The 27535-nt window shown below is 50.6% G+C and overlaps 2 protein-coding genes across 4 annotated transcripts in view; both read left to right on the forward strand.

Annotated features, from left to right (window-relative positions):
- Sik3 (SIK family kinase 3) overlaps positions 1 to 19649 on the forward strand; it is a 223496-nt gene extending 203847 nt beyond the window's left edge. For 2 of the 3 annotated variants that reach the window (XM_038321273.2, XM_038321275.1), the window contains exons 16-25: positions 2698 to 2848; positions 3496 to 3621; positions 3897 to 3982; positions 4393 to 4502; positions 5303 to 5642; positions 6426 to 7327; positions 14958 to 15121; positions 15732 to 15864; positions 16598 to 16768; positions 17577 to 19649. In XM_038321273.2, coding sequence (XP_038177201.1) covers positions 2698 to 2848; positions 3496 to 3621; positions 3897 to 3982; positions 4393 to 4502; positions 5303 to 5642; positions 6426 to 7327; positions 14958 to 15121; positions 15732 to 15864; positions 16598 to 16755 — 2170 coding nt within the window. In that variant the 3' untranslated portion in view covers positions 16756 to 16768; positions 17577 to 19649. The remainder of the gene's footprint in view (positions 1 to 2697; positions 2849 to 3495; positions 3622 to 3896; positions 3983 to 4392; positions 4503 to 5302; positions 5643 to 6425; positions 7328 to 14957; positions 15122 to 15731; positions 15865 to 16597; positions 16769 to 17576) is intronic. The other variant, XM_038321274.2, reaches the window with a different exon arrangement.
- Positions 19650 to 24073: 4424 nt separating this feature from the next.
- On the forward strand, positions 24074 to 25881 carry Apoa1 (apolipoprotein A1). The gene is made up of 4 exons (XM_038321277.1): positions 24074 to 24172; positions 24350 to 24411; positions 24568 to 24724; positions 25222 to 25881. The coding sequence occupies exons 2-4, from the start codon at positions 24369 to 24371 to the stop codon at positions 25817 to 25819; spliced, it is 798 nt and encodes a 265-aa protein (XP_038177205.1). The 5' UTR covers positions 24074 to 24172; positions 24350 to 24368; the 3' UTR covers positions 25820 to 25881.
- The last annotated feature ends 1654 nt before the right edge of the window (positions 25882 to 27535 follow it).

Below are 27535 nucleotides of genomic sequence, written 5' to 3' on the forward strand. Positions count from 1 at the left end.
AGGTTGTCATGCATGATGGTGATGGCACAGTCCCTCCTAAGGAAACCCCTGGGGAAGTGCACCTCAGTCACAGAGAGCTCCTCCCTGCTTGTTGGCTAGTGAGCTGACCCCGCCCCGGGGCAGCTGGTAACTTAGGGCTCTGTACTTGCACTTGCTCCTTGCCTCCTCTTCTAGTCTGGTATTTGTCAGCCCTCCCCAGGCCTCTTGTGTAGGTTCTATCCTTTGAGTATCTAGCTTTACCCCTCTGTGCTCCTCATAACTTTCCAGCCAGCCATCCTCACAGACCCGCTATTATTCTACTGACATTTGTCCTTACAAGAAAGAAGATCGCCACAGCCTGCAGGTCCTGTGTGATGAGCCTTCTGCCCGCAGTCACTGCCAGGGCCTGGCCTGCAGCTCTGCCCTCTGTTTCCAAGTCACATTCTTGGTAGTGGTACTGGATTTCTGGGGCCAAGATACACTGAGTTGAAAACTAATGAATGTTTGAATGACAGATTGTGTACTGCGGGTACTGGTGTAAACCAAGAGTGTCTTGGTGGGGTCACCAAGCACAGGAGAGATTAAATTTAGTTCAGGAGGAAAGAGAAGTGTTCAAAGGCCATAAAACAAACAGTATGATATGGGTGGCCTGGCTGGGTCACTGAAATACTTGCATTTTCTGGAAAATGATTACAAGAACAGAATATATATCTATTCTTTGTGTTATACTAGGTGAAGTCTACCCTGGAGACAGAAGAGGGGCTGGTCAACATTTCCTCCCTGGAAGTGTGTGGTTTAAAAGTTAACACAAGACAGGTTCTGTCCAGCTGGGGGCTGCGTCTCTGTTTGAAGGGTATAGTGGAAAGAGCAGCCTATGTGAGGCTGTACTGAGTGAACATGGTTGCTGTTGAAAATAAAGTCAAGCGTGCTTGACACTGCCCGTGCCTCTGCAGTGGACGGGTCCCTTGGAACCGCTCCCCTGAAGTTACTGAGCCGGGATGAGCTGGGGCCAGTCTCTTCACAGCCTGAGCTTCCAGAAAGCCGTGCCACACCTGGAACCTGGGATGTTCTTGCTGTAATGGAAAGGCTGATTTTGTGCAGGAAGACTGCTCGGAGAACAGCTCTGGGTGACAGAAACCTGTCCATTGCCTGAAGATTCTGAAAGTGTAGGAGTCGAATTTTAGGAGAAATGATACCAATGCTTTCTTTTAATTCATTCAGAGGATCTGCAGTACAGACAGAACTTGCTTCGGAAAGCTGCCTTCCCGAATGCTGTTTCTGGATCGTGATACCCATCCCTACCCCGGGTTAATTTGTCTTTTATGTTACTAAAGCAAATAGATGTTCATGCTCATTTCATAGCTCACTCCTGCTTAAAGCTTTGATGGAGTCAGAAGCAGAAGTGCCATTAGTGAAGAGGGGGAGGGCTTTCACCTGTCATCCGAACTCTCTTGGCTTCGCTGCCGTCATTGTTTCTCCTCAGCCCTTCCCTGTCTGCTCTGTATTTGAACTTGCTTGTTCACCTGCTTCCTTGGCTTTGGCTCTGCTTCCGTCTGAACTGGCAAAGTGACCAGTCGCCTCACCCATAGCTCAGTGTAATGTCATCTCTGCCCTAGACCTGCCCCCCTGACCCTTTCCATCAGCTGTGGGGACGCTGCCTCTGCAGTCTTTAACCTGCTTATCTCTCTCAGCTCATAAACATCTCTCTGGTTAGGCGACGCATAGGTGTTAGCCAGCCTGGTGCCGTCTTCGGGCTCCTTATCGATGGCTCTTCTTTCTCCCCATAAGACACTGGCTGTGTTCTGGTTGAGCAGTGGGGACCCCTCTGTCAGAAGGAGGTTGGGCATGTGGGCTCTGTATGGGCTTCTCACAGTGACAGGTCTCGCTCGCGTCTGTCCACAAGGTACGTGCAGGATCTTGAGGCCCACATTCCTGAGGAATGTGCTGTCTCTATCCTGGGATCAGAAGTCCTATTTTCCCCAACCCCAGCCTCCACCCTCCCCTTTCCAGAACAGAACTGTGAGTTCCAGGCCAGACCTTTGACCCCAGAGCTGACTTTGGTTCGTTCATTCTAGCCACACGTAGGTTACTGCTGGAGGAAACTCGGATCAAATGGTGACTTCTAAGTTTCTGAAGACACAAGATAGAGATCTGGTTTTTAAAACCCGAGCTTGTATAAAAATAACCCCCCCAAAATGTAACTATAATAGAAACTAATATATGACTATAAAACCCAGAGTTCTAGCTAGGCAATGATGGCACACACCTTTAGTCCCTGCACTCAGGAGGCAAAGGCAGGCGGATCTCTGTGAGTTTGAGGCCAGCCTGATCTATAAGAGCTAGTTCCAGGACAGCTAGGACTGTAACAGAAAAAAAGAAAAAGAAAAAACAAAAAAAAAGAAAAAAAACCAAAGCAGAGCTCTGGTACACCAATCCTGGCTATACTGATGAATTACACTCAGCTCTAATATGTTTATAAGAACCAGACGTAATTGACCTAGGACCTCACCAGACCTGGGAAGTAGACCTAAGGTAAGTAGAGGTAGGAAATGTAGTCCTCTAAAGGGGAACAGCCACCTCAGGAAATGACATGGGAATGCTGTGTACAGGTCTCCTCATGCAGCCCGCTGTCTCTGTAGTCCTCTGGAACAGTGGTCCCTGTGTGATTGGTCAAAGCCCCCAAGTCCTAGCTGCTAACCGTCTCCTCCATATATTCAGCTCCACCTACAAGGACTCCAACACCCTGCACCTCCCTACGGAGCGTTTCTCTCCTGTACGCCGGTTCTCAGATGGGGCTGCGAGCATCCAGGCCTTCAAAGCTCACCTGGAAAAAATGGGCACCAACAGTAGCATCAAACAGTTACAGCAGGTAATCCTGTGGAGGAATAGGGGTAACGGGTAGCAGTGCCATGTCCAGGACCAGGACAATAACTCTGTATGCCTTTGTGTCAGCAACACTGAGGTGCCCTAGCTTAAAACAGTATAGTTTTGTAATGCGCATTCCTCATATACTGCCTTCTTCAAACTTTCTTCCTCATAATGAGACTAAAATTTTTCCGTTGTCTCTGTAGTTTATTAGAAAGGCATTTCTGGTTTGGGTTTCCCTGGGAAGCAACAGAGAAGGTACTTCTACGCAAACTTGGCATTCCCCTTGCCACACAGAGCATGGAGTCCTAGTGTACCCTGCAGCTGTACCTTGTTAGCACCAGGCATCATCTCCAACTGATAGGAAACCTGCTTCCAGGCTGCTATGAAGGGCCAAGAGATTCAAGTGGCATGTGCTTTGTATTTGTATTTGATTTACACTGGATGCTCACTCGTGCATTCGGTGTGTCCTTGGTGGCTCATTCTCATGGAGCAGAGTGTCAGAGGATCCCTGGCCAGGCCCATCAAGGGCACTTCTCTTCTGTGTCTCATTCTGCCCATGAGACCTTGGGGGCAGATCTGCTGCTAAGAGAGATCACTGCATGGGGTGCACCTGGCTGTGTCCCGTCATCCCCATTGCTTTCCCTTCAGGAGTGTGAGCAGCTACAGAAGATGTACGGGGGACAGATTGATGAGAGAACCCTGGAGAAGACCCAGCAGCAGCATATGCTGTACCAGCAGGAGCAGCACCACCAGATTCTCCAGCAGCAAATTCAAGTAGGCCCTCTTCCACTGTGCCTTCTCCAGCGAGCTTGGAGTTTGCTTTCGAGCTCATTAGCCTGCACATTGTGAAAAGGGCTCAGGGCAAAGTAGAGCATGAGTTATGTTTATGGGTCACATGTGTGAGGAAAGGCATCTGAACCCTTTGATAGAGCACAGGAGCAAAAGTCAGTCACAGATAGCGCCTTCTGTAGCCTCCCTTCCCAAGAGTAGCTCTGATGAATTTTGCAGCTCATGATACTGGTTTCTCCCCCACCCCTTTTATGTTTTAGGATTCTATTTGTCCTCCTCAGCCTTCCCCACCTCTTCAGGCTGCATGTGAAAATCAGCCAGCCCTCCTCACCCACCAGCTCCAAAGGTAAATGATGCACTCCTACTGTTCCTAAGTCACTGGCTGGACAGCATGGCACCCGGGACCAGACTCATGGGAAAAAGTGTCTGACTTGAGCATTCACTTTGGGAGAGTCTGGTGGGAGAACAGGACAGTGGGTTTAGAGCTGAAGGGGCTCCCTAAGATCCTGGCTGTTTCCTTAGCCGTGTGAACACAGTAAGCTAACATCCATTGCAGGCCAGGCCAGCGAGCACCGCCTTTGTGCCTGGAAGGACTGGCCGGATGAGGTGTGGACACGTGTGTGGTGGCCTGCTACCATGATTGGCTTCCCCAAACTAGAAGATGTCTATTTGTGTGTATCGTATGGCTAACTGTTAACTCCAAATGGCTCTGTCACCTCAGGAGGCTTATATATCTGTTCTGTCATTTTTTTTAAGGTTAAGGATTCAACCTTCAAGCCCACCCCCCAACCACCCCAATAACCATCTCTTTAGGCAGCCAAGTAATAGTCCTCCGCCCGTCAACAGTGCCATGATTACGTCTCACGGTGAGTGGAGGCAGCCATCCAGATAGTTCCATTATGTGCTATGCAGGAAAAGACTTGGTCTTTTGCTTTGATTTGTTGTTTTTTTTTTTAAATTTTGTTTCTTGATTATGAAACCTTGGGTAAATTTCTTAACTTCTGTGTACCTGTGCTTTCTCAGTAACAACTGTAATAATAGCAAAATTTAATAAATACACATAAATCACCTGGGATACATAAATCACCTGGGATAGTAGCCAATATAATAGTCCTTAATACAGGTTAACCATTATTAATATAGCTACTAAAACCCTCTCCACTATTCCTGCTGGGTGTGATTCTTCAGAGACTAGCACACAGTTCCTTGTCAGTCTCCTTGGCATTCTGGAAAAGCATTGGAATTGCTTTTAGGTTCTTCTACTCAAGGTAGAGTCTTTGAATCAGTGCTGGATCTTGGGTTCTGTCCTGGAACCGCCAGATGAGAATGTGCAGTTTAACCACTTTTCAGGGTCATTTGTGTGTGTGTTCACATTTGGGAAGCACTGCTTACACCTCTGCTACTCAAAATCCAGCTGTAGACCCGCTCTTAGGGAATAAGTGGGAAATACAAATTCCTGGAGAATCCACCTCACCTACTGAATCCTGTACAATTCTATGGCAGGACATTGTGAGTGAGATCACTTCTCTGCCGGTTCTTGGCATTGTCTTATGTAGTGAGGTGTAAGAAGGCTGTTCTAGATGCTGTCTGCTGTGAGTCTCCTCCTGGGCTCCCTTACTCCCAGCTGGCAGGTGACCTGGGCACCCTGCTGTCCCTCTCTCTGCAGGTGCTACCTCTCCCTCCCAGTTTCAAGGCTTACCCTCCCATGGTGCAATGTTTCAGCAGCAGCCTGAGAACTGTTCCCCACCTCCCAGTGTGGCACTAACCTGCTTGGGCATGCAGCAGCCTAGCCAGTCACAACCGGTGACTATCCAGCTGCAGGAGCCTGTTGACATGCTCAGCAACATGGCAGGGACAGCTGCAGGCTCTCCGGGGCGGGGCATCGCCGTCAGCCCCAGTGCCAGTCAGATCCAGATGCAGCACCGTAACAACCTAATGGCTAACTTCAGCTATGGGCACCGGCCCTTGTCCAAGCAACTGAGCGCCGACAGCGCAGAGGCCCACAGGTAAGCGCCTCGGTGTTGCCCAGCCCTGTGTAGGTGAGCTGGAGAGGAAGAAGCCCCTAAACAGAGTGAATGAGAAGAACAAGTCTGAGGGGCCCATGCTCTGTGTCACCCTTTGTGAAAGCAGCATGCTGGGATCAAGATGAGTTTGTAAACTGTTCATGAACCAAACCGTTAGTGAGACAGGAGAAAAATGGCAGTGTGTCCTCCTGATGGCCCGCAAGAAAGAGAATGGAAGGTCTGTCAGAGGGATGTAGGAAGGTCTCATTTCCGAGCTTATTTGTCCAGGGTCTTTCCTTCTCTGTTGTTCTCTTGGAGACGGCTACTGTAAACAGCTCAGATCATTTTTTAAGAAAGGCTAGATAATCCTGGGTGCGTAGCTCGCAGGTGGAATGCTGGGTTGCCATGCACAAACCCCAGCACCACATAAACCAGCTGTGCCAGCCGTACCCAGAACCCCAGCGCTCTAGAGGTAGAGGCAGAAGAATCAGGAGTTAAAGGGCCTCCTCGGCTGCATGGCAAGTTAGAGGCTAGCCCGGGCTACACGAGACCTCAAGGAACAAACCAAGGCTGGACTGTTGCTTTCAAGATTGCTGTTCCCATGCCCAATGCCATAAGTCTCTTCAAAGACTTGTCTAAACAAATAAGGGGACAAATAGCAGTGACGTCACGGCCCAGGTCTGTACCATGGGGTCTTTGTGCTGATGAAGGCTAGTGACTATCCCCAGGGAAGCTGGTGTAGTTATTACTCAGATGCTTGGTACTCACTCTCTTTTGTGTCTGCAGCTTGAACGTGAATCGATTCTCTCCTGCTAACTACGACCAGGCGCATTTAAACCCCCATCTGTTTTCGGACCAGTCCCGGGGGTCCCCCAGCAGCTACAGCCCTTCAGCAGGAGTGGGGTTTCCTTCAACTCAAGCCCTGAAAGTCCCTCCACTCGACCAGTTCCCCACTTTCCCTCCCAATGCACATCAGCAGCCCCCACACTATACCACGTCAGCACTACAGCAGGCCCTGCTCTCCCCTACACCACCAGACTATACCAGACACCAGCAGGTTCCCCACATCCTTCAAGGACTGCTCTCTCCCCGACATTCGCTCACCGGCCACTCGGACATTCGGCTGCCTCCAGCAGAGTTTGCACAGCTCATTAAAAGGCAGCAACAGCATCGACAGCAACAGCAGCAACAGCAGCAGCAGCAGCAGCAGCAAGAATACCATGAATTGTTCAGGCACATGAACCAAGGGGATGCTGGGAGCCTAGCTCCTAGCCTTGGGGGACAGAGTATGACGGAGCGCCAGGCTTTATCTTATCAAAATGCTGACTCGTACCACCATCACCACCACGCCAGCCCTCAGCATCTCCTACAGATCAGAGCACAGGAAGGTATCTCACAGGGTCCCTCACCCACCCCCACTCATGGGTATGCCCACCAGCCGCCACTAATGCATTCGGAGAGCATGGAAGAGGACTGCTTGTGTGAGGGGGCCAAGGCAGGCTTCGCAGACAAGAGCTCAAGCACACTGACCAAAGGTTGCCATGACAGCCCTCTGCTCTTGAGTACCAGTGGGCCTGGGGACCCTGAGTCTTTGCTGGGAACTGTGAGTCAGGCCCGGGAGCTGGGGATCCATCCCTATGGACACCAGCCAGCTGCCACATTCAGCAGAAATAAGGTGCCCAGCCGAGGTAAGAGTCCCCTCAGAGTAAAAGCCTTGAGCAAGTCTGCCCTAATTTGAGTGTGCAGGGGCATTAGTTTGTACTCTGTGCTGCTAAATGTGCGGGGAACCCTAAGAAGACCCTCAGGACCATTTAGGGAAGTGAAACACGTAGGAAGTGGCTGTTGGTGGGTCGCTTACAAAATAAAGGGATAGAAGTAGACAGCGCCCATGACACATCTGCTCACACCACGGTGCCGTGGGATCCAGAGATGCTCAACGGCCATCAGAAAGTTTCTGCAGTAGAGACAACCAGCAGCATTAAGGAAATGTATAAACTGTGGGGCTGGGAGTCAGAGCCCCAGCCCTGGCCTCACCCTGTCCTGACTGTGAGAGCCCTAGACTCTTGGTTCTGGTCGCTCTCATCTGTGAAAGAGAAGCACGATGAACAGTGGCCCCCTGTAGCGTTTCGTGATGGTTCAGGCATTTGTGTTTATACATTCTGCTCATGTGAGAAAGAATGCACTTGATAACAGAAAGTGGGGTGTAAACTGTATTAGGGAGGGATGCCTTCACTGTCATCTGAGATAAGGGTTTCCATCTGGGACTTTTGTTAGCATGCTGATGTTTCCTAGCAAGATCAGGAACACTATCCCCCCATGGCAGCCTTTCATTTCACCCATTCTCACCGCAACCGTGGAGGTAGTGAAGATGGTAGAGATGGACTTATCCGGAGCCTGCCAGTCTGAGCATTTCTTCCTTCGTTCCCTCCCTGGAGCTGCCTGGAGCTGTCCCACCCTGTCCTTTAAAGGCAACACACACATCTGAGGCCAGGTAGATCCTGCAGGGCAGAGCGGGTTGGGAAACCTTGAGCTGAAATAGGTTATGTGAAGACTTGGTAGTTTCAGATGCACTTGTCATATGCTCAGAGAAGAGGCAAGTGTGTTGTATAAAAGACAATTAAATCCTAACCTCTGGAGCACATCATGTCACCCAGCCTAGAGGTTTGCCCTCCACATACATGTTATGTCCTCTGGTGGCCATATTTAGGGTGGGACTTTCAGAACAGGTCATATGTACAATTAGAATCCCCTAGCAGTGTTGGGGGCTGGGATGGACCACAGGCAGAAACAAACCCATCAGATGGAAGGAAGGATTTGACTTAGCTAAATGTATGTTACAGAGCTGAACCTAGATCGGAGTAGAAATCACAGCAAATTTTAGCTCCCTATGGGAAACTGTCACAGGAAACTGACGGCGTAGGCTGCCTGAGCAGCCTGGAAACTTCCTATCGCTGGCTGTGTTCTAGACGAGGCGAACGGCATTGGACATCCTGTGGAAGGAACTGGATGAGGAGAGCTTCTGATGAGTTAGCTTGCCACACCTGCATCTTGCAGTTCATTCTGTGATTCCTTCTTGCTGTGAAGCAAAAGCCAGGGCCTCACACACGCTTGACCAGCTCTGCCCCTCAGCTGTACCTGGCCTGTATTTTAGCCAGTGCTGTGCTCCATTATCTTACCAGTGAAGCAGCCAAGACTGAAGAGGTTGATAACTTCCCTCTGGGTCAGAGCGGACAAGTAGCACTGTCACTCTGTCACCACCCCAGCAGATTCTTGAACATGTTCTATGTACAGGCTACTGAAGAAGGGATATGACTGGACGGAATGGAGCCCCCTCCCCCAGCTCCCCATTGCCATGTGTTTAAATCCCTTAGAGTGCTTTTCTTCCAGAGACATTTCCTCTGATTTCTCTTCCCTTTTTCTCCTGTGTGATGCCTGTGTTCAGGAAGGATGGAGAAGCCTCACTCACCACTGTCTTCTATTGTCAGAAAGGCCTCTTTAGCTACTTCCCAGCAACAGTAGGTTGGATATAGTCGGTGCTCACATTGCGGCAGCACCCGAGAGGGAGAGGCCGGCTCTGTAGAAGAATAGGGAGGTGTTCTAGAAGCTGGGTAGCACACGGACAGAAAGGGTTCTGTCCTTTGGGCTTGGGGTAGAAGCACAGGAAAGAGCCAGGTGACAATGTCTTAGAGCCATCTACATCCAAGCTTGCTTAGCTTGGCCTGCAGCATGAGAGGAATCAGGAGAAGCTAAGGGGAAGGTTTTTTAAGAGGCAGGGTTTTGTCAGTTCGAACAACTTCAGTGATGTCCCGGCTGCCGACTGGTCCCCGTCAGGTCTCTCTTCCCAGGCAGAGGCGTCAGTTCAGGTCCATGCTGCATGTTATAGTTACTTTGTCATCAGATCTGCCCTCCCTAGCTGGCCTACCCCTGTTAGTCCCCTTTCCTTCCTCCCTGTCCATCCACCACCGTCAACTGTCACTGTCACTACCCCCTACAAATATTTTTGTTGGCCTTGAAGAGTCAAGGCAGACATATAACCCTCCGGGTTTCAGTTCAAAGTTGTCCTGTCCCTACAGCCTTACCTCCAGTTTTTCTCTGCATGACTCTCACCCTATGGGGTCCTGTTTATCACTGACCTTTCCCCCCGACCTTTGACATTCGTCTTACTCCTGCCTGTCTGCTGTCGTATCACAGATGAGTCGTCCTCCTTTCTAACGTCTGTCCTCAGTAAAGCCACAGGGCCCAAAAGGGTGAGATAATGCAGTGGAGGCATTAATGATTCAGTGCAGCCCAGTGCGGGCTGCTGCAGTTGCTTCAGAACCCCTTGGTGTGTGTGTATGTGGTGGGGTTCTCTCTGTGTGTTCAAAGTGGTTCCAGAGGAGCCCCACTGTCCTTGATGACTCTGGGCCTCCTCAGTAAGCACGCTTCTGTTTGTTCATCTGCTAGTGAGGGATACTGAGCTAAATGAAGTGCTTGTAGAACCCCTCTGCTCTACACTTGGTGCTTTTAACTCAGTTCACTGTTTCCTTACCACACCTACCCTGAGGAAGTGTGTGTTAAGATCCCGTTTCAGAAGCCAGGCTGTGGTGGCACACACCTTTAATCCCAGCACTTGGGAGGCAGAGGATCTCAAAATTAAGGCCAGTCTAGTCTACAGAGTGAGCTCCAAGACAACCACAACTACATGGAAAAACCATGTCTCAAAATAGGAACACCCCACCCTCCAAAAAAAAAAATCCCGTTTCAGTAGAAGCTGTCTTGGCCTAACCCTATACACTGATACAATCCTCAGTCTTCCATTCCTTTCTCCTCTTTCTCCACCAGCTCTCTTTTTAAAGACAGTTGTCACTGTGTAACCTAGGCTGGCTTTAAACTCATGATCCTCCCAACCGAGCTTCCCAAGTACTGGGATTACAGGATTATGCCATCACACCTGTCTACGTTTTCAGTTTATCAATGACATTTTTGAACCAGCTGGTGAGAGGGCCCAGTGGTGAAGCACTCACCATCCAAGTCTGACAATCTGGGTGTGGACCAGGAACCCATGTAAAAGTAGAAGATAAAGAGCTCCAAAAATGCTATCCTCTGACCTCCACACATGTCCCCTGCCACCCACACACATGTTATACACATACACAGTCCTAATAAAGAATAAAGAAATTTTGTAGCTCATTTATCATGGCTTTTGCAAAGAAAGGGTTCTAACAGTCTGCTCCATCAGACCACAGGAAGTTCAAGACCCTCACCCTTGTCACCTGTTTGGAACCTGGTGATTTTTGAATGCCCCTCCATTCAAAAATTGCAGGAGAGAAGTTGAATACAAGTTACCGAGCTGGTGTTATGGGTGCTATGGGGTGTGGGAGGAAAGCCGAAGGGCCTGTCCTCGGGGAGCGTCTGTTCATGAAAAACTGGCACAGAAGTGGTGTGGAGAGTGTGTGTGTGTGTGTGTGTGTGTGTGTGTGCTACATACAGTTCACAAGCGCAGAGCTCTGGTTGTGTTAATATTTCTCAAGGGTGGTTGTGCAAAGCTAACTGATGTTAGTCTAGGAAACTTGGATGCCTTCATACCTGTGTCCGTAGTTTCCTGTCCCCTGGATGTCTGTTGTCCACCAGCCAGTAGGAGGCCAGTCTGGGCAAGGTACTGAGCACATACTTTGCCAAAAATGTTTTGCAAATGTCCCAGGTTTCAGGGCTAACTGCACTCTGCTGCCGACAGTCTCATTGTCGTCACCTGAAACGTGAAAAATCAGGTGCCTCCCCCTCCTGCAGTGTTACAGGAGCTGACTCTGTAAGTAAATACAGTAGCACAGCCAGCTTGTACAGCTCAGAAAACCACATCCTCTTCTCTGAGCCCAGCTGGCTTCAGGCCTTGCAAAAGGTAAAGTGCTTGAAGGGATTAAGATGTTGCCCCTTAGAGCCTTTAAGAGGTAGGCAAACAGCCGTTCCTCATTTACTCTTAAATCCCAGTAAATAGGAAGGACAAGTCAACATTGACAGATTCAACAGTTACGCAAGCTGCCCCAGAGTCCCCCCGGGTGTGGGAGTGTGCCTTGGATCCCTTTGTGCATTTTATCCCTTACTTGTTCAGACAGTCACCTCACCCTCTGTACCCCCCGGTTATTGGAAGGCATGGTCCCTGCTTTATCTATATGCCCTTCTATGAGCCTGCCTGTCCTTCCAACTCCTGAACTGGCATAAAGGATGCCAGAGACTCTTGTCCCTTGGTCAGCGGTTGGTCTTTTTACAGCCGCTGATCAGCAGGTCTCATTGAAGGACTTTGCAGCTCAGCACTCTTCCTAAACTGGCCCCTTTACCTGTGGAGTCCTCAGTGTTTATTTATCACAGATCTTCCACCTGTGTCAGGATTTTGGAGTCCTTATTTGTCAGATAAGGGACCTTAAGGGTAAAGGGGTGGCTGCCTGGCTCCATGTTTTGTGTACTCTAGTAGTGATAGGCCTGGACCCTGGCTTGTTCTGCCTCATTTTTGGCCCTTCTATTCTTTCCTTTGTGCCTGTGCTAGCTTCCTGTCGCTGTGAAAGAATGCCTGAGAACACCAGCTTATGAGGAGGAAAGCTCTATCAGAGGTTTCGGATCTGTCCCCATTGCTTTGGGACCTGTATTGAGATGACACAGAACAAGGCATGGCATGTAACAAAACTACACCCCATTCTAGCTGGGAAACAGAAAAGAAACAATGGCAGGGGGAAGGGGAGCTGGCTCCGAAATTCCAGTCAAGGACACATCCCAGCATCCTAACTTTTGAAAACTTGCTTTCGTTTATATTTATTCTGTGCAGTGCAGGTAGGTGAGTTATGTTCCATAGCCGTCATGGGGAGGTCAGAGGACAAACAACATGTAGGAGTCTGTTCTCTCCTTCACCCTGTGGTCCCAGGTATGGAACTCAGGTCATCAAGCTTATAAGCACCTCTACCCATGGAGCCATCTTGCCATCTTGAGAGAGGGAGACAGAGAGACAGGTGTGTGTGTGTGTGTGTGTGTGTGTGTGTGCATGTATGTGTGCATGTTTAGACAATTGAGGGGGTTAGTTATCTCCTTCCACCTATGGGTCCTGGGAATTGAACTCAGGTCATTAGACTTGATGGCAAATACCTTTATCTGCTGAACCATCTCACCTAACTTCATTCTATCAGGCTTTCCCTCTTAAAAGTCTCATCACATCCTGTTAGTGCTGTATGCTAGTGACCAAGTTTTCAACATAGGTGCCTTTGAGTGACAGCCAAGATCCTTGCCCCAGCAGCTCCCTATTCCCACTTTACCCCTTCCCAGCACAACTTCTGAAAGTGGGGTGCTGATCCTTCCAGTGAGCCTGCTCCCCAACTCCTGTCAGTATGCTTCATTTTCAGCTGGTGTGGGTTTATTTTTTGTGATGGTTGAGGATCACACACAGGTCCTACTCACACTAAGCAAGCATTTTACTGCTGAGCTGTGTTCTCAGCCTTGGATCTGGTGTGGAATCACATTTGTTTCTTCCAGACCAAAGGTTAGCAGCCTGTGTACCCCACAGAAGCAGACATCTAGAATGATCAGCTGCCTGGCTCCAGTTTCCTTCCCCCTCCTCAGGAAGCAAGGAAGCTAGAGTCAAGCTGGGTCTTCCCCTCCTGGAGGTGTGCTAGTGGCTACTGTGCCACCTCCATGTGATAGAGGAGGGAGCACTAAGCTGGGCACCCAAGAAAGTCGGTCAACTGATTTGCCAAGTGATGGCTCTTACGTCCGGGTGGCATTTTCAGGCCTGTGAGCTTCACTTAGGAAGCCAGGCAGGACAGCTACGAGCAGGAAAGCAGAAGCCCACAGAACTGCAAAAGGGCTGGGCAGTCTCTTGGATTTGGAGAAGCCTCATTTCTCAGATCTAAAAAGCCCAAAAGGGGGAAAGGGAACTTAACAAACAGGAAACACACACACACACACACGCAGAAGCTTCTGGAAGAAGGGCACTGAAGAGCCAGGACTGACTGCTTTTACCTTTGCCTCCTGCTCCTGATTGATAACAGTCCTTAAAATCTCTGAACAAGGTCCAATGAGATGGCTCAGCAGGAAAAACCCTGCTGACCTGGTTTGAGCCCTGCAACCTACAACGGTTGTCCTCTCACCTCCACAAGTCAGAGCGTGTGTAAACCCATGTGAACACAACTACTAATTTTTTTAGTGATTTAAAAATCTTTGAACAAGAGCTGAGGTGTAGCACTATATGTAACACACACACATGCACACATAGACTCATGCATATGTACTACATACATATAACACACAATGCACATATACAAAAATAGTAACACATTTTTTAAAAAGACTAGTGCAGTTTATAGGGTAGTAACTAGGGGGTGGTTAGAAAATGATCTAGGCAGGAGATAATGGGCCTTGACTGGAAGTAGAACATTTGGGGCCTGAAGTGTCCACTATTGAATGAGTGGCATCTGTAGACTTCTCGCTACTGTGGGGCTGGGACAAAGGAATCAAGAGCTTATCCCTTAAAGATTAGTGAAATGAGGAAGTAAAACAAAGGTGTATGGAGGAGTAACAGGTTCTGGGTAAGTCGATGAGTTTGAAATTTGACATAAGTGTTACTTACTAGTTAGATATCCAAGGAAATAGTTGGATCTATGGGTCTGGAACATGAGAAAGCATTTCAGTAATTCTTTCTGTATTTAGTGTGTGTGCATGAGCACGCATGTGGAATCATCTCTCTTACTAGGTGGGTTCTGGGGACTGAACTAGGGTCATCAAGCTTGATGGCAAGTTTCTCTCTTCATTGAACAGAGTCTTGTTGGTCCTATTGCAGTATTTCTTTATACAGACTCGGTGTAGTTCAAGCCGTGGACCTGGATGATGTCAAAATAGCCATCGGGAGTGAGGTCAAGCACAGCTGTGTGCAAGCACTTTAGGCCAGGTGAAGGAGCCGTGGGCAGTGTCAGAAGTGGCAGTGAGAACAGGAGAGACTGGGGTGGTGCTAAGGCGGAAGTTGCGTCATTGGGGTACAGGCTGGAAGCCCTGGCAGCTCTGGATTCTCCCTCTGATGTAGGAGCAAACACAGGCTAAGCCAGCAGAGACACAGGGAAAGACCAGGATGAGTGTGGACCAGTTCATACCCACCAGTGGGGTTTTCCCTAGGGCAGGGAGTGTCCTAAAGAAACTCATATTTGGTATTGTCAGGCTGGCCCCAGCTCCTCCAACACCAGTGCCTGCTGGCTGGCATTGGCAGTTGGGCAATTGTGGTCCTCCTCTCAATCATCTCTTGCAAGGGGCTACATGGGAGTTGGCATCACTGAGAGACGCCTGTTCACCCTGTTGTGCTGTGTTCCCTAGAGTCTGTCATAGGGAACTGCATGGATAGAAGTTCTCCAGGACAAGCAATGGAGCTGCCAGATCACAACGGGCTTGGGTATCCAACGCGGCCCTCAGTCAGTGAGCCTCTCAGGTCTCGGACCCTCCAGAGACACCACACAATCCAGAACAGCGACGATGCATACGTATGTTGGCCCCTGTTGAGAGGTGGGATGGTGCCAATCTGAACTTTAAAATCGAGCTTCCCCTTCCACCATCTTCTCAGAGTCCAGCCCTCTGCGGGCTGTGGAACGTTTCTTTGATTCTTCGTAACAGACAAGCCTTAACTCTGGTCGCATCCCAGGATAATCTTTCATCCAAATGTTAGACTTAGGAATCAAATGAGCTGACATCTGGGGCCCCACTATGACCCCTCAGCTCTTGGTCCACTCCTGGCAACTGTTTGGCTGTCTGTGTCTTGAGGATTGACCTGTCATTGCACAGCCTGTCACCTGGGGCCCAGCAGCCATGCTGCCACCGGCCAATCATCTGTGGCTGTTCAGATGTGACTGCGCTAAAGTCACACAGAATTCAGACTTAGTTCCTCTATCCTATGCCCTTCACGCGCCAGCAGCCTCCCTGTCACTCAGGGTGCTCACGAACAGGGCTGTTGCCTCAGAATGCAGCTGGCAGCCCTGTGCTGTACAGGAAGGGCGTTTTGGAGTGGTGGCCCAGGACACCCTTTGCCTGAGCTGCTGTAGGGGAAACGGGTTCCCTGAGAGTGGCAGCCTCACTCCTCCCGACTGTTTCCTGTAGGTGCAGCTGGATACCTTGCCAGGAATGAGCCTGGTGGCAGGAAAGGCACTGAGTTCTGCCCAAATGGCAGATGCAGTTCTCAGTCAGTCTTCGCTCATGGGCAGCCAGCAGTTTCAGGATGGGGAAGATGAAGGTAAGACCTTGAGCACCCCTGGGCAGTTCCCCAGGGGGTCTGCTCCAGACCTCTGTGGAAACAGTGCACTATGTGAAGAGCCACACACAGTGTCGCTCCCCACGCATCCCCGAGAGTGTGTATGTGAGGGACTCTGGCTTCTGTCAGCACAGGGCCATCGCAGTCCAAGCTGCAACCGGAGGCACCTTCAGTAATAGCTCTCTTTCTGCATCTCCTCAAAGGGCCTCATACCCTAGTCGAGCGTTTCTGTGTCTCTATGGAGCCAAAGCAAGAGACCGTAAACAGAGGCCTGGTAGTAGACAGACAATAGACCTTCCTAAGCTTTGCAGGCAGTCTTAACCTTCCTGGTCCCAAGTCCTCATCTGCGAAGACATCAAGATACATGGCCTACCTTGTGTCTTGAGGGGTACTGGCCTCCTGTGGGTAGAGTGCAAGGCCCAGGAAAGAGTGGCCTGGCCTGGCTCCGTGTGGGCACTCACTATAGTCCTCCTTCCCACCAACTCCAAGAAGAGGCCCCAGAGGGGTTTCTCATCTTTTCCCCCATATGTCAATTGCTCAAGAGGGTGGTGAAAAGGAAGGAAGGTGGTCAGGAAGGGTCCCTTGCATCTGAAGGGCCTGCTGTAGCCTGAGTCTGCATGGGAATCAGTCTGGGTTTGCTAGGCAGGTGCCTCCTCTCTCTTGTCCCACTCACTCCTGTCCCTCACTGTCTCGCATGTTCTTTTTGGTCTTGCAGAATGTGGGGTAAGTCTGGGAGGCCACGAGCATCCAGGCCTGAGTGATGGCAGCCAGCATTTAAATTCCTCTCGCTATCCATCCACGTGTGTCACAGACATCCTGCTCAGCCACAAGCATCCCGAGGTCTCCTTCAGTATGGAGCAGGCTGGCGTGTAGCAGGATATGGAGAGTGAGTGCCACCCTGGCCAGGGCCCAGGCAGCCCGAGGCCCAGTGCCAGCCCTGATCCCCTCAGCACGTCCATTCCATGTGTGGTACCTGGTGAACTCGAGTGCCACTCTCCCATGCAGCCTCCCATCTGCCTGCTTTGTTCGTTAAGAACTGTGTTAGTTTTTATTATAGAGCAAAGGTGCACGGCCCGCCTTGTGTTGTAGATGCCATGTCCCTTCTGAGATCCAGTGAGCTATAGCTGCAAAGGACAGAAGCCAGTGACCTTTGGCCAGCACACTAAGAAAGAGAGCTAATCTTTGCACTCCATCCTGAAGGGCGAAACATAACAAAGAACAGATCCAACCAGGCTCCTTTCATTCATTGTTCTTGTTGTTGTTTGGTGTTTTGGTGTTGGACATAGAACCCAGGATTAGGCAAGTACTCTACCAGAGAACTCCAGCTGGAGCCCCAGATGGACTGGTAAGGAGTAGACAAAGGATATATAGTCTGAAACCCATGCTGAAAAGGCAGCGGGCCGATGGGCACTCCTGGCTTAACAAAGGTTGCATGGAGGGTTCGAGTAGCTTTATCTGTACAGAAGTGGAAAGACCTGAGGAGAGTAAAGCCATGGCCAGAGGCATGGCAGAGCCTCAGTGTGGCGAGGCTCATGCAATGACACCTAAAAAAGATTTCAGCAAGGACGTTTGGGCATGTGGCTTGCTGGTAGAGCACATGCATAGCACATACGGGATCTTGAGTTCCATCCCCAGTGCCGTTAGGAAGAGGTAGGAGTGCACTTCTTCAGAGTAGCCCTGTGTCTGCTTCACAGGTCTGTGTACAGCTCGAGGAGGAGGAGGAGCTGATTGTGAACCAACAGTGTCCAGCAGCGTCGCACCACTGTGCCGTCCGTGTCAGCCCCTTTCCCCACACTGGGCACCAGTAGGCCGTCGTTTGGGTTACGAGGGCTTTTGCCATGCTTGCTTGTATGACCAAGGCACCAAGGAAATAAACAGGAAATCCGTGTTCTCCATCTTCCGTGAACCGGCATCTGGTGTGCTTGAATTGAGTTTCTGGTGTTTGGAGGTTTGCTTGTATTTTGTTTTGGGAATTTTCCTTTGGAGGAGATTTTCTTCTCTTCCTCCCCCACCCCTCCTTCCCTAGGCTAGCTTTCTCTCTCTCCCTCTTTCTCCCTCTTGGTTTTGTTTTTCCCTTTCCATTTCTGAGGCAGGGGAGCCAGTGGTTAGTATTCACGGGCTGAATGTCAGAACCCTCCCTTCGGCAGCCTCCGTCCCAGACCAGGCTCACACACTCTGCTCCAGTCTGCTAGGAAGAAGTGCCAGACCAGAGCTCAGCGGCTGAGAGCGAGTGTGCAAAAGAGAAAAAGAAACCCGAGTCTGGAACCTGGCACGGTCTCCTGCTGGGCTTCACTAGAACTGTATCTGGCCCAGCAGAATTCCATCTGAACCCATCGTAGGCTGAATGGCCTGCTGCTGAAAGTTGCCAACCAGGATGGCTCAGTGTGGGCCCCCTCTGTGTGGCTCAGCTCCCCTCTAGCCACCATCCAGCTGGTTCCCCCATGAGTGAACGAACACCCAGCAGGGGTGCACTGTACTGTTTGTGTGGCCTCCATTCTTCTTCTCTGCTGCGTTGTAAAAAGGACCCTCAGTCCAGTCATGTGTGCATATATGCCCTTCCCTTTCAGCCTCTGTCACAGACAAGAATAGGAGGTTGTGCAGAGTCCCTTAACTTCTTCCTCTCCCTAGCATCCTTGGCCCCTACATCTTAATTCTTGATCATGTAGGAATTGTTTTTGGTAAATGTTGATATTATTGTTATTGTTATTATTAATAAAGACAAAAGTAATTTTTGTTTAAAAGAGAAATGTTTAACCAGATTCTGTGCTATTGAACTGTGGCTTGCACCTTCTGTTGAAGCGTTTTCCTTGGCCTTGGCATTGTGAGCCACTCTCCTGTGCCATCGATGGATGCAGTGGCCCCCTTCCCCACCTGCAGCAGCACATACGCAATAGCTAGTGTTTGTATCACCTTTCTCTCTCTGCTGATAGAACCAAAGTCTCCTCTGCAGCCTGGGGGCCAAGCGAGGTCTTGTTCTCTCCTGGTCCTCAAAACCAGTGAGGACCTGTTCTGACTCTTAGCCCTCGTTCTGAGAGCCAGAGGTCTCCAGCCTCTGCATTTGCACAGAAGAAAGCGGTTGCCTAGCATGGCATCCGGATGTTGCCAGCAGGGTCCCCACCCAACTTGCCCTTCTCCGCTGACGCCGGCAGCTTGCTTCCGAGCCCACTGTCTCTTGAGTGGAATTGTTTGCAATGCAAGAGCTTTGCTAGGGACCCATTCCATGGTCCCATATCCTCCGATCTCCCCTCCACCTCATGGAGTCACCGACTACCCACCAGAAGTCTGACTTCCCAAGAAAGCTTGAAGAGCCATTGTTGACTTCTAAGCTCAGTCCAACTCTGATGTCCCGGGCACGCCCTGCTGCTCCGCATGCTGGGCCTGACCTGTTTACATGGTACTGGATTGATGGAAGAACAGACGCCACCCTCCAGAGCCACCCAGATGAAAGCCGTGAGCCTATTAACCGTGCCATCTTGCAAACTATTTTCAAGATCACCATTGCTTTATATTGTAGTAACCAATATGCGCAATATATGTTGAATGTATATGAATATACTTTGCTATTTCTGTTCTTTGAAAATGTAAGAAGTATTTTTTTCTTTCTCATTTCTGTTAAACTTTAAAAAAAAAAAAAAAGAAAGGCTTAAAACATTCTCCAGCTTCAAGTTGCTAAGACATTTTGTCCTTGTTTGTGTGGGACATTTACAACTTAGTAACTTGGTTGGACAGTAGGAGGTTGTGGAAATAAAAATCTTATTATGTTCTAACACTGATACGCTGTTTGCCTTGACAGTTCAGAGTCTAGCTGGGAGAACCACATGGGGTAGGGATGGAGGGATGCAGGTGTCTGGAGAAATCCCCAGGCTTAGGGTGGGGCTCTGAGCAACACTCTGTCACCTTGCCTTCTGAGCCTGGCAAGTCAGCCTCATCTTGTGTCCCAGACAGCCACATGGACTCTAACCCCTCAGCAGGGACACATTTGTGTTTGCAGGGTTGGGCAGAAAATGGATTCCTTGGGGTCCTCAGGAAGGAGAGCCTTGAGTTGACCCTGGCTGAAATCTTTATGGGGTGACCTCAGTCAGCTGGATGATGTGATGTCACGCATAGGACAGAGAAGGGCTTTTCCTATTGTTTTCCTCTGTCCGTACCCAGATTCCAGTACAGGGCAGAATTTCCAACAGGTCCCGGGCATGGCTGAGAGGGCTCGAGTCTTATGAGAAGAAAACTCAATGACTTTGAGAATATCAGGCATTTAGAAAGAGTGAGAGAGGCTGGAAGGATGGCTCAGTGGTAAGAGCACCAACTTCCTGAAACTCACTCCACCTAGAACTCCAGTTCCAAGGGGTCTGACACACTCCACATACACCACTACACAGATGGCACACACTTGTACAGATAAAAATCCTTCAGAGAGGGGCACATGGGAAAGCATTTGAGCCCCAAATTGCAATGGGATTGTTCAGAGGAGAGGGCGCCATCTCGGGCGAGCTCCTGGAAGTCCTGAAGCTGGGCACACTGCTGCTGGAGGCCAGATGGGTTTGGAGCTGGTAATGGGCCCTGAGGACTCCCAAGAAGTCAGTACACCTTTTGCCACAGGTGCTTCTGACAGTCACCAGGCGCCTTCAGCTAGAGGTAGGGTGGGTATCCAGGGCAGCAGGATTCACTCTCTGGGCTCAGGGAAGGGGACTTTTCTGGCTGACTTTGTGCTGGTGCCAGGCCCCACCCACTCAACCACAAAATTCTTAATTCTCCTGAGCAGGAGGCAGAAGCAACATGCAGAGTTGATGACAATACCCTCACTGTAAGAGGGCTGTCAATCAGGAAACTGTGGGGATCCAGCCTGTTTAGGGAGACCCTCCCCAGCCTCAGCTCCCCATCCCTACTAGCACCATCTAGTACATCAGGTACATGTTCCTAGAAGTGGCTGGCACCAGTGAAGGCCTGTGCCTTCCTATAACCCTTTGCCAGTCTGGGAGCCTTTAGTGTACCAATGTCATTCATCCAATAAATGTTTGGCAAGTCTCTGGTGCCAGGCCCAGCAAGGACTGAGTCCCTGCACTGCCCTGTACAGATAATGTTGAGACAGAAGTTGTGAAATGGGCTACATTCATGGCTCCTGAAGCTGCCAGCACTCCCACGAGTGTTAGGGGATCCCAGCACTTGCCCAGTTCAGAAGAAGTCAGTGTGGAGGCTCCCAAGATAAGGGAGTGATGGTGGTGGTAGAACCCGTAATGATGGCACTGTCTGCACTCCCTGGACCAGCCCTGGGCACCCAACACTTAACAGTGGCCAACCCCAGTCTCAATCTATGATGACCCCATTTTATTGTTGATCTGTCCAGAAGGACTTCCTGTCCAGAAAGGCAATGTTTAGACTGGCTTAAGCCAAATGCCCTGTAATAAAGTGACAGACACTAGCAAGGAAGTGTGAAGGGGACAGGGGAAGAAAATGAGCGTGTCATAGACACCTGGAACCTTAGCACAGGAAGCCAAGGCAAATTACCCCAAGTCTGAGAGAAGCCTGGGCTACACACCAAGACAGGAGCACATTTAATGCTCAGTAACAGGTTGTCCCAGAGTTCTGTACTCTGATGTCTTAGATCCCAATCCCTGAGCCACAATCCCTGAAAAGAATTTGAAGGCTTCAGAAGTCAGAAGCCACCGTCGGAGAACAAGAAGCCAGGCCTCATTCATGGCCCCACCAGCACCATCTCAAGGCTGAGGGGCAAGAATGGCCTTATCAGCTCTGAGCTGCAGTTTTCTGACCGGAAAATTACTAAGGGAGAAAGCTGACCTCCAGCCTAACGGGATGTCTCAAGGTAACTGGAAGTGAGTTGACGACCACGGAATTGAGCATATATTAGCTCAACGAGTTAGCAACCATGATTTCAGTAATGAGCCAAAGAGAAAGACGAGACTGGAGAGCAGGCTGGAGGCCAACAGGTAAGCTGCTCAGATTCCTGCCCCACCCCCTGTAAAGATCTAAGAAGCTGCCCCTGTGGGAAGCAGCTTCCATCATTCTCTCAAGCAGGCCACTCCCTCTGCATGCTCCCACAGACATGGGACTGGCTTGGTCCTGGGAAAGGTGTCCTGCATCACAGCGCCTACAAGCCAGGCACTCGCCTTGCCCCATTTCTGCAGCCTATAATACAGATGTGTTCATGGCGGTGAAATTAGGATCCTGGGACATGGAACACTTGCCATTTGCTGCTGGTTACCTTTCACCAGTTTTGTGCACATGTTCAACTTTCATGGTTAACACAACACAATTATCTCAAGCTCTGGAGATATCTCAAGTTCAAGATATCTCAACTTCTGAACTTCTAAACGCATGGTAGAGTGGTGTTCCCTCTGAAAACTTAAGAGTTTTCATTCAGAAAAATGTGCACCTTCGCTTCCCCCAGCATCCATGGATGGGCAGCCAGTACCCCTTGGCTCATCACCGCTGCCAGCACTCACATTGCTCTACCCCTTGCTCCCATTCTCAAATTTCTTCCTTGGATTTGGCCCTCCAGACTCCCCTTGCATGTTGAAGGGCCCTTGTGATTACTGTGCCCTCCAGGCTGCCTTTCAGCCCAAGTCCCTTAGTCACATTTTCCACGTTAGGCAACAGACAGCAATTCCTGGCATCAGGAAGTGCACACGCATCTCCATCCTGTCATTGTGCTTCCCACACGGTGACTGGGATCATAACGAAGGCATGGCGTGTTCTGTCATTATCTTCACTTAGCAGATAAGAAACCCAGGGATGGGAGGTTATGTAACTCGTCCAAGTCACCTGGAGAATACATAGCAAAGCCCAGGTTCAAGCCAAGGTTCTTTCTGGTTCCAGGGCCTCCTAGGACGGGAGTGGCTGAAACCTAGCCACTCCCAGAGCTGGAAGAGACTCCTGGCTGGTTTCTAGAGAGTTGGGGAGTTTCCTAGGAAGATGGGCAGAGCACATGCCTTCGCTGAGTCCCAAGTGCAAAGACCTGGGCTCAAGGTCCATCCCTGCCCTGCCTCTGAGGCTGAGAGATGTGGGACACAGCAAATTCTTCCCACTCTTGTCGACTAGTTCCTCATCTAGAAGCAACTTAACAGGCGAGGCCTGAACAGATGGTCTCAAAAGTTCCTCTTAGTTTGGTAATGCACCGGTTCCATTATGCGGTTTTATGGATGATCTGGGCTTTTTAAGATAGTCTCATGTAGCTCAGGCTAACCTCAAAATTTGCTGTGTAGCCAAGGCTGGTTTTGAAACCTCGTGCAAGGATTGAATACATGGGCCACTGTACTCAGCCTCCCATACCCAGCTGCCCAGCTCTCCCATACTGGGGATGGAGCCTAGGCCCTCACCACTCTGGGGAGGCTATTATAATTGAACTACATCAGCCCCTTTTGGTGGTCATGGTAGATGGTGAGGTTGTCTTTGGAGGGGAGGATGGGTAACATCTACACATAACAAAAACCTTGGCAGTCTGAGAAAAAACAATAGTAGACTCCTTATCTAGCGTGTGCACGGCCTTGTCTAGTGTGTACATCCCCAACAAAACACACACACACACATTTTAAAGCTAGGTTTGGTGCCATAATCTAGTGCTTGAAGGATGGGGCAGGATATCTAGGGTTGGACGTAGGCTTGAGCTACAAAGGAAGGAAAGAGGTGGGAGGGAGAAAAGAGGAGAGAAGGAAGGAGCTGACAATCCCATGCTGGTCTCGTGCCTTCTGAAGTGTCAGAGGGGGTCTTCACCCTCAGTCTGGGGCCCTGAACCCCTCTGCATTTCACCCAGGCAATTTCACGGCACCTCAGCTATTCTTGGATTTAGGGATGGAAGGCCTTTCAGGCATCTGAGGAGATGCATACCCTACCTGGGGGGGGGGGGGGGGCAGGATGAGGTAAAAGGATCAACTCTTTGTAATGCAAGAAACTTTGGAGAGGGAGTGTGAGCACAGGAGCCCAAAGTTCCCTAACCCCCACCCTGCTCCCCACATAGAGGTACAGGAAAAGGATGGTCGGCTGCCTTAACCCTGGGGACCCCCTGAGTGTGCAGCCGCTCTCCTTCTGCCCCCACCTGAACCCTTGATCTCAGCTCTGCAGCCCCCGCAGCTTCCTGTTTGCCCACTCTGTTTGCCCAGCCTCAGGAACACGGCTGATCCTTGAACTCTTAAGTTCCACATCGTCAGGACAAGTAAGCAGAGAGAGGGCCAGGGTTGGGCTTATCAGTCTTCCAGCCCAGCCCCTGCCTACAGACATAAATAGGCCAGGGGAGAAGAGCTGGGCACTCACTCCGAGACTGTTGGAGAGCTCCAGGGAGGTAAGAGAGGCTGGCTACCTGCCCTAGGCTACTCTGGCTCCCCAGTGCCTCCCAAGGGATGTTCCACTCTGTGGGTATCTGGGCCTTTTCCCACTCTAGACCCTTATTCTTCCACTGGCTTGAATGCGGGGCGCAAGTGTGGGGCTCCCCTTCAGCCCAGCAATTCTATTTCTTCAGGTCACCCACACCCTTCAGGATGAAAGCTGTGGTGCTGGCCGTGGCTGTGCTCTTCCTGACGGGTAGGTACCTCCAACCTGGGGAGGCAACGGTTGGAGTGGCCCCCATGGCCTACCTTCCTGTGCAGAGGACAGAATTCTCTCTGGTCTCCTTCCTGACTCTTCAGCTCAGACCCCATCCTAGAGCTGGCCTGACATAGGTCTCTCCTACATCCCCAGGGAGCCAGGCTCGGCACTTCTGGCAGCAAGATGAGCCACCCCAGAACCCTTGGGACAGAGTGAAGGATTTCGCCACTGTGTATGTGGATGCGGTCAAAGACACTGGCAGAGACTATGTGTCCCAGTTTGAAACCTCCGCCTTGGGCAAACAGCTGAAGTAAGAAAGGACCCAGCCTGGGACCTTGGAGCAGGGCAAAGGTTGTCCATCTAGGGTGGGCAAGGAGGCCTGCGAGAAGAGGCCGTAACTTAGCTGGCTAAATCTTCACCTGCTAGCCTACCATTTGGGCATCATGGCAGGTTCCAATGAAGGAATAGGGATGGGATTCGCCTGGGTGGTGGGTAACCACAGCCCCTCTTTCTGCCTATGAATGCAAAATTCCCTTCCCCTGGGTAACCCCCAGTACTGGTCAGGCAGCACGAAAAGGGAACTGGCCTGGCAACAGGCACCAACCCCATCTGTGTCCTTGGTACCTCAGGCCATGTGTACAGAAGGATGTGGAAGCAGGGGTAGGGAATTAGAGGGGCATATGTCCGGGGAAACTAGAAACATAGCAATTGCATGTTCGGAAACAGGTGGCACCCAGGACTGCCCCCAGACCTGGGGTAGTGCAGGATGCCTGGGGGCCATCTCTCAGCTGCTCTCTCCTCCTCCAGCCTGAATCTCCTGGAGAACTGGGACACCCTGGGCTCAACCGTTGGTCGCCTGCAGGAACAGCTGGGCCCGGTGACTCAGGAGTTCTGGAATAACCTGGAAAAGGACACAGATTGGCTGAGGCAGGAGATGAACAAGGACCTGGAGGATGTGAAGACAAAGGTGCAGCCCTATCTGGACCAATTTCAGAGCAAGTGGCAGGAGGAGATGGCTCTCTATCGCCAGAAAGTGGAGCCTCTAGGTGCCGAGCTGCGTGAGGGCGCGCGCCAGAAGCTGCAGGAGCTGCAGGAGAAGCTGGCTCCTGTGGGCGAGGATCTTCGTGACCGCATGCGTCAGCACGTTGACACTCTGCGCACAAAGTTGGCGCCCTACAGCGACAAGATGCGCGACCGCCTGGCTGAGCGCCTGGCTCAACTCAAGGACAGCGCCACCCTGGCCGACTACCACACCAAGGCCACCGAACACCTGAAGACGTTCAGCGAGAAGGCCAAACCCGCCCTGGAGGACCTGCGCCAGGGCGTGATGCCCGTCCTGGAGAGCTTCAGGGTCAGATTAATGAGTATGATCGACGAAGCCAGCAAGAAGCTGAGCACCCAGTGAGGAGCCCACCTCCACTCCCCACCCCTGCATTAGCTTTCTTAGAATAAATCTTTCCAAAGTGGGATGGCTTCTTTCTTTGGGGGACACAGGGAGATCGCTAAAGGGACATCCAGTGATGCGGGGACATGGTACTGCAATGGGGATTCCTTTGTTCAGGACTCCTCAGTTCCCCAAGCGCACTCAAGCTGAGTACATGGCTGATTAAGAGTGTGAGACAGAATCCCTGTCCTAAGAAGGCTCGGAGGGAAATAGATGGCCAGGCACAGTAACAGGGAGCCCCTTGAAAAGTGCCCCCAGAGAGGCTCAAACCCCTAGTGCTGAGGCCCAGATTGGGAGTGGCTGAGAACAGAACTGGCTTTGAAAGGACGGGTTTCCTCTGCCAGAAGTGTTTTCAGGTGGGGTCCACCTGGGCAGACCATGTGTGAGCATCTTCCACTCCCTAGAGCCAGGATCCCTCAATTAGCCAAAGAGACTGGAATTACTGGACAAGTGCAAATAAAATGCCTGGAACTTAACCCTCTCTCGTGAACGAACTCCAAACCTCTCAACAAACTTCTCTTTTTCTTTCCCTCCGGCAAGACTCCCACGCAGTCATCCCCCCCCCCCCACTCAGAAACTGGCCGGCTGTGAAAGGCAGCTGTCACAGTGACTTTAGCCACTCTACCTGCCAGCTGGGCAAAAACCCTTCATGGTGCTGATCCCCACATTTATTAGAGAGGCCTTCATATCCATCTCCAAATCGCGAATGTCCGTGTCTGCTGGGGAAGCTGATGCTGAAGTTAAGTCACTGAAGGGAAGGTGGGACAGGATGTATTGTTCTTGCACCTTTAATCCCAACGCTCAGGAGGCAGAGGAGGATCTCTGTGAGTTCGAGGCTAGTCTGGTCTACAGAGAGCCAGAACAGCCAGGGCAACACAGAGAAGAAACCCTGTCTTGAAAAACAAAACAAACTTTTATTACATTGGGCTAGTAAGAAGGCTGGCTCACAAAGTAGAGGCCACTAAGCCTGAGAACCTGAATTCAGTACTTGGAACTCACTCCACACACATACACACACACACACACACACACACACACACACAAATAAGTGTAATTTAAAGTTTTATAGCATTTATTTAATGTGTGTGGATTTTCACATGCCACAGAACACATGTGGCGCTCAGAGGACAACTTACAGGAGTCGGTTCTCTCTTCCCATCATGTGGGTCCCAAAGACCAAGCTCAGGCCACCAGGATTAGTGTAGCAAACGCGTCTGCCACCTGAGCCATCTTGCCAGTCCTTGTTTAGTTACTTATTTATTCATTTCCTCCTGAGACAGCGATGCTCTTTAACTTCTCATCTTCCTGCCTCCGTCTCCGAAGTGTTGGCTACAGGGGTACAGGGCTGTACCACCACGCCAAGTTTATGTAGTGCTGGGGCTCAAACCCAGAGCTTTGTGCACGCCAGGCAAGCCTTCTACCAACTCAGCTACACACCAAGCCCGGGTTGTTCATTATTTAGACCAGCCTGCTGTGGGCGCACACAATTACTTAAATTTTTTTTCAAGTGTAACCAAGCACTCGTGTTCATGCAGGTGAGGGTGTATGCACAGTCTCACAGGAACAACCTCTCTCTCACTCGACTGGCCCCTCTTCATCCTGGTGTTAGTACGCAGGTGGTCTTCACACATCCGGGGAGTCCTTCTCCCTCCTCCCAAGGCTCCATTCCCATCCCCG

This window comes from Arvicola amphibius, chromosome 3 (genome assembly GCF_903992535.2).
Source record: "Arvicola amphibius chromosome 3, mArvAmp1.2, whole genome shotgun sequence".
In the NCBI taxonomy this organism is placed as follows: Eukaryota; Metazoa; Chordata; class Mammalia; order Rodentia; family Cricetidae; genus Arvicola; species Arvicola amphibius.

Bases quoted from the DNA above. Each gene is read 5' to 3' on its own strand.
- Apoa1 (XM_038321277.1), top strand. From the start codon at position 24,369: ATGAAAGCTGTGGTGCTGGCCGTGGCTGTGCTCTTCCTGACGG. The intron at 24,412-24,567 runs GTAGGTACCTCC...CTACATCCCCAG, and splicing joins GGCTGTGCTCTTCCTGACGG to GGAGCCAGGCTCGGCACTTC. The intron at 24,725-25,221 runs GTAAGAAAGGAC...CTCCTCCTCCAG, and splicing joins GCCTTGGGCAAACAGCTGAA to CCTGAATCTCCTGGAGAACT.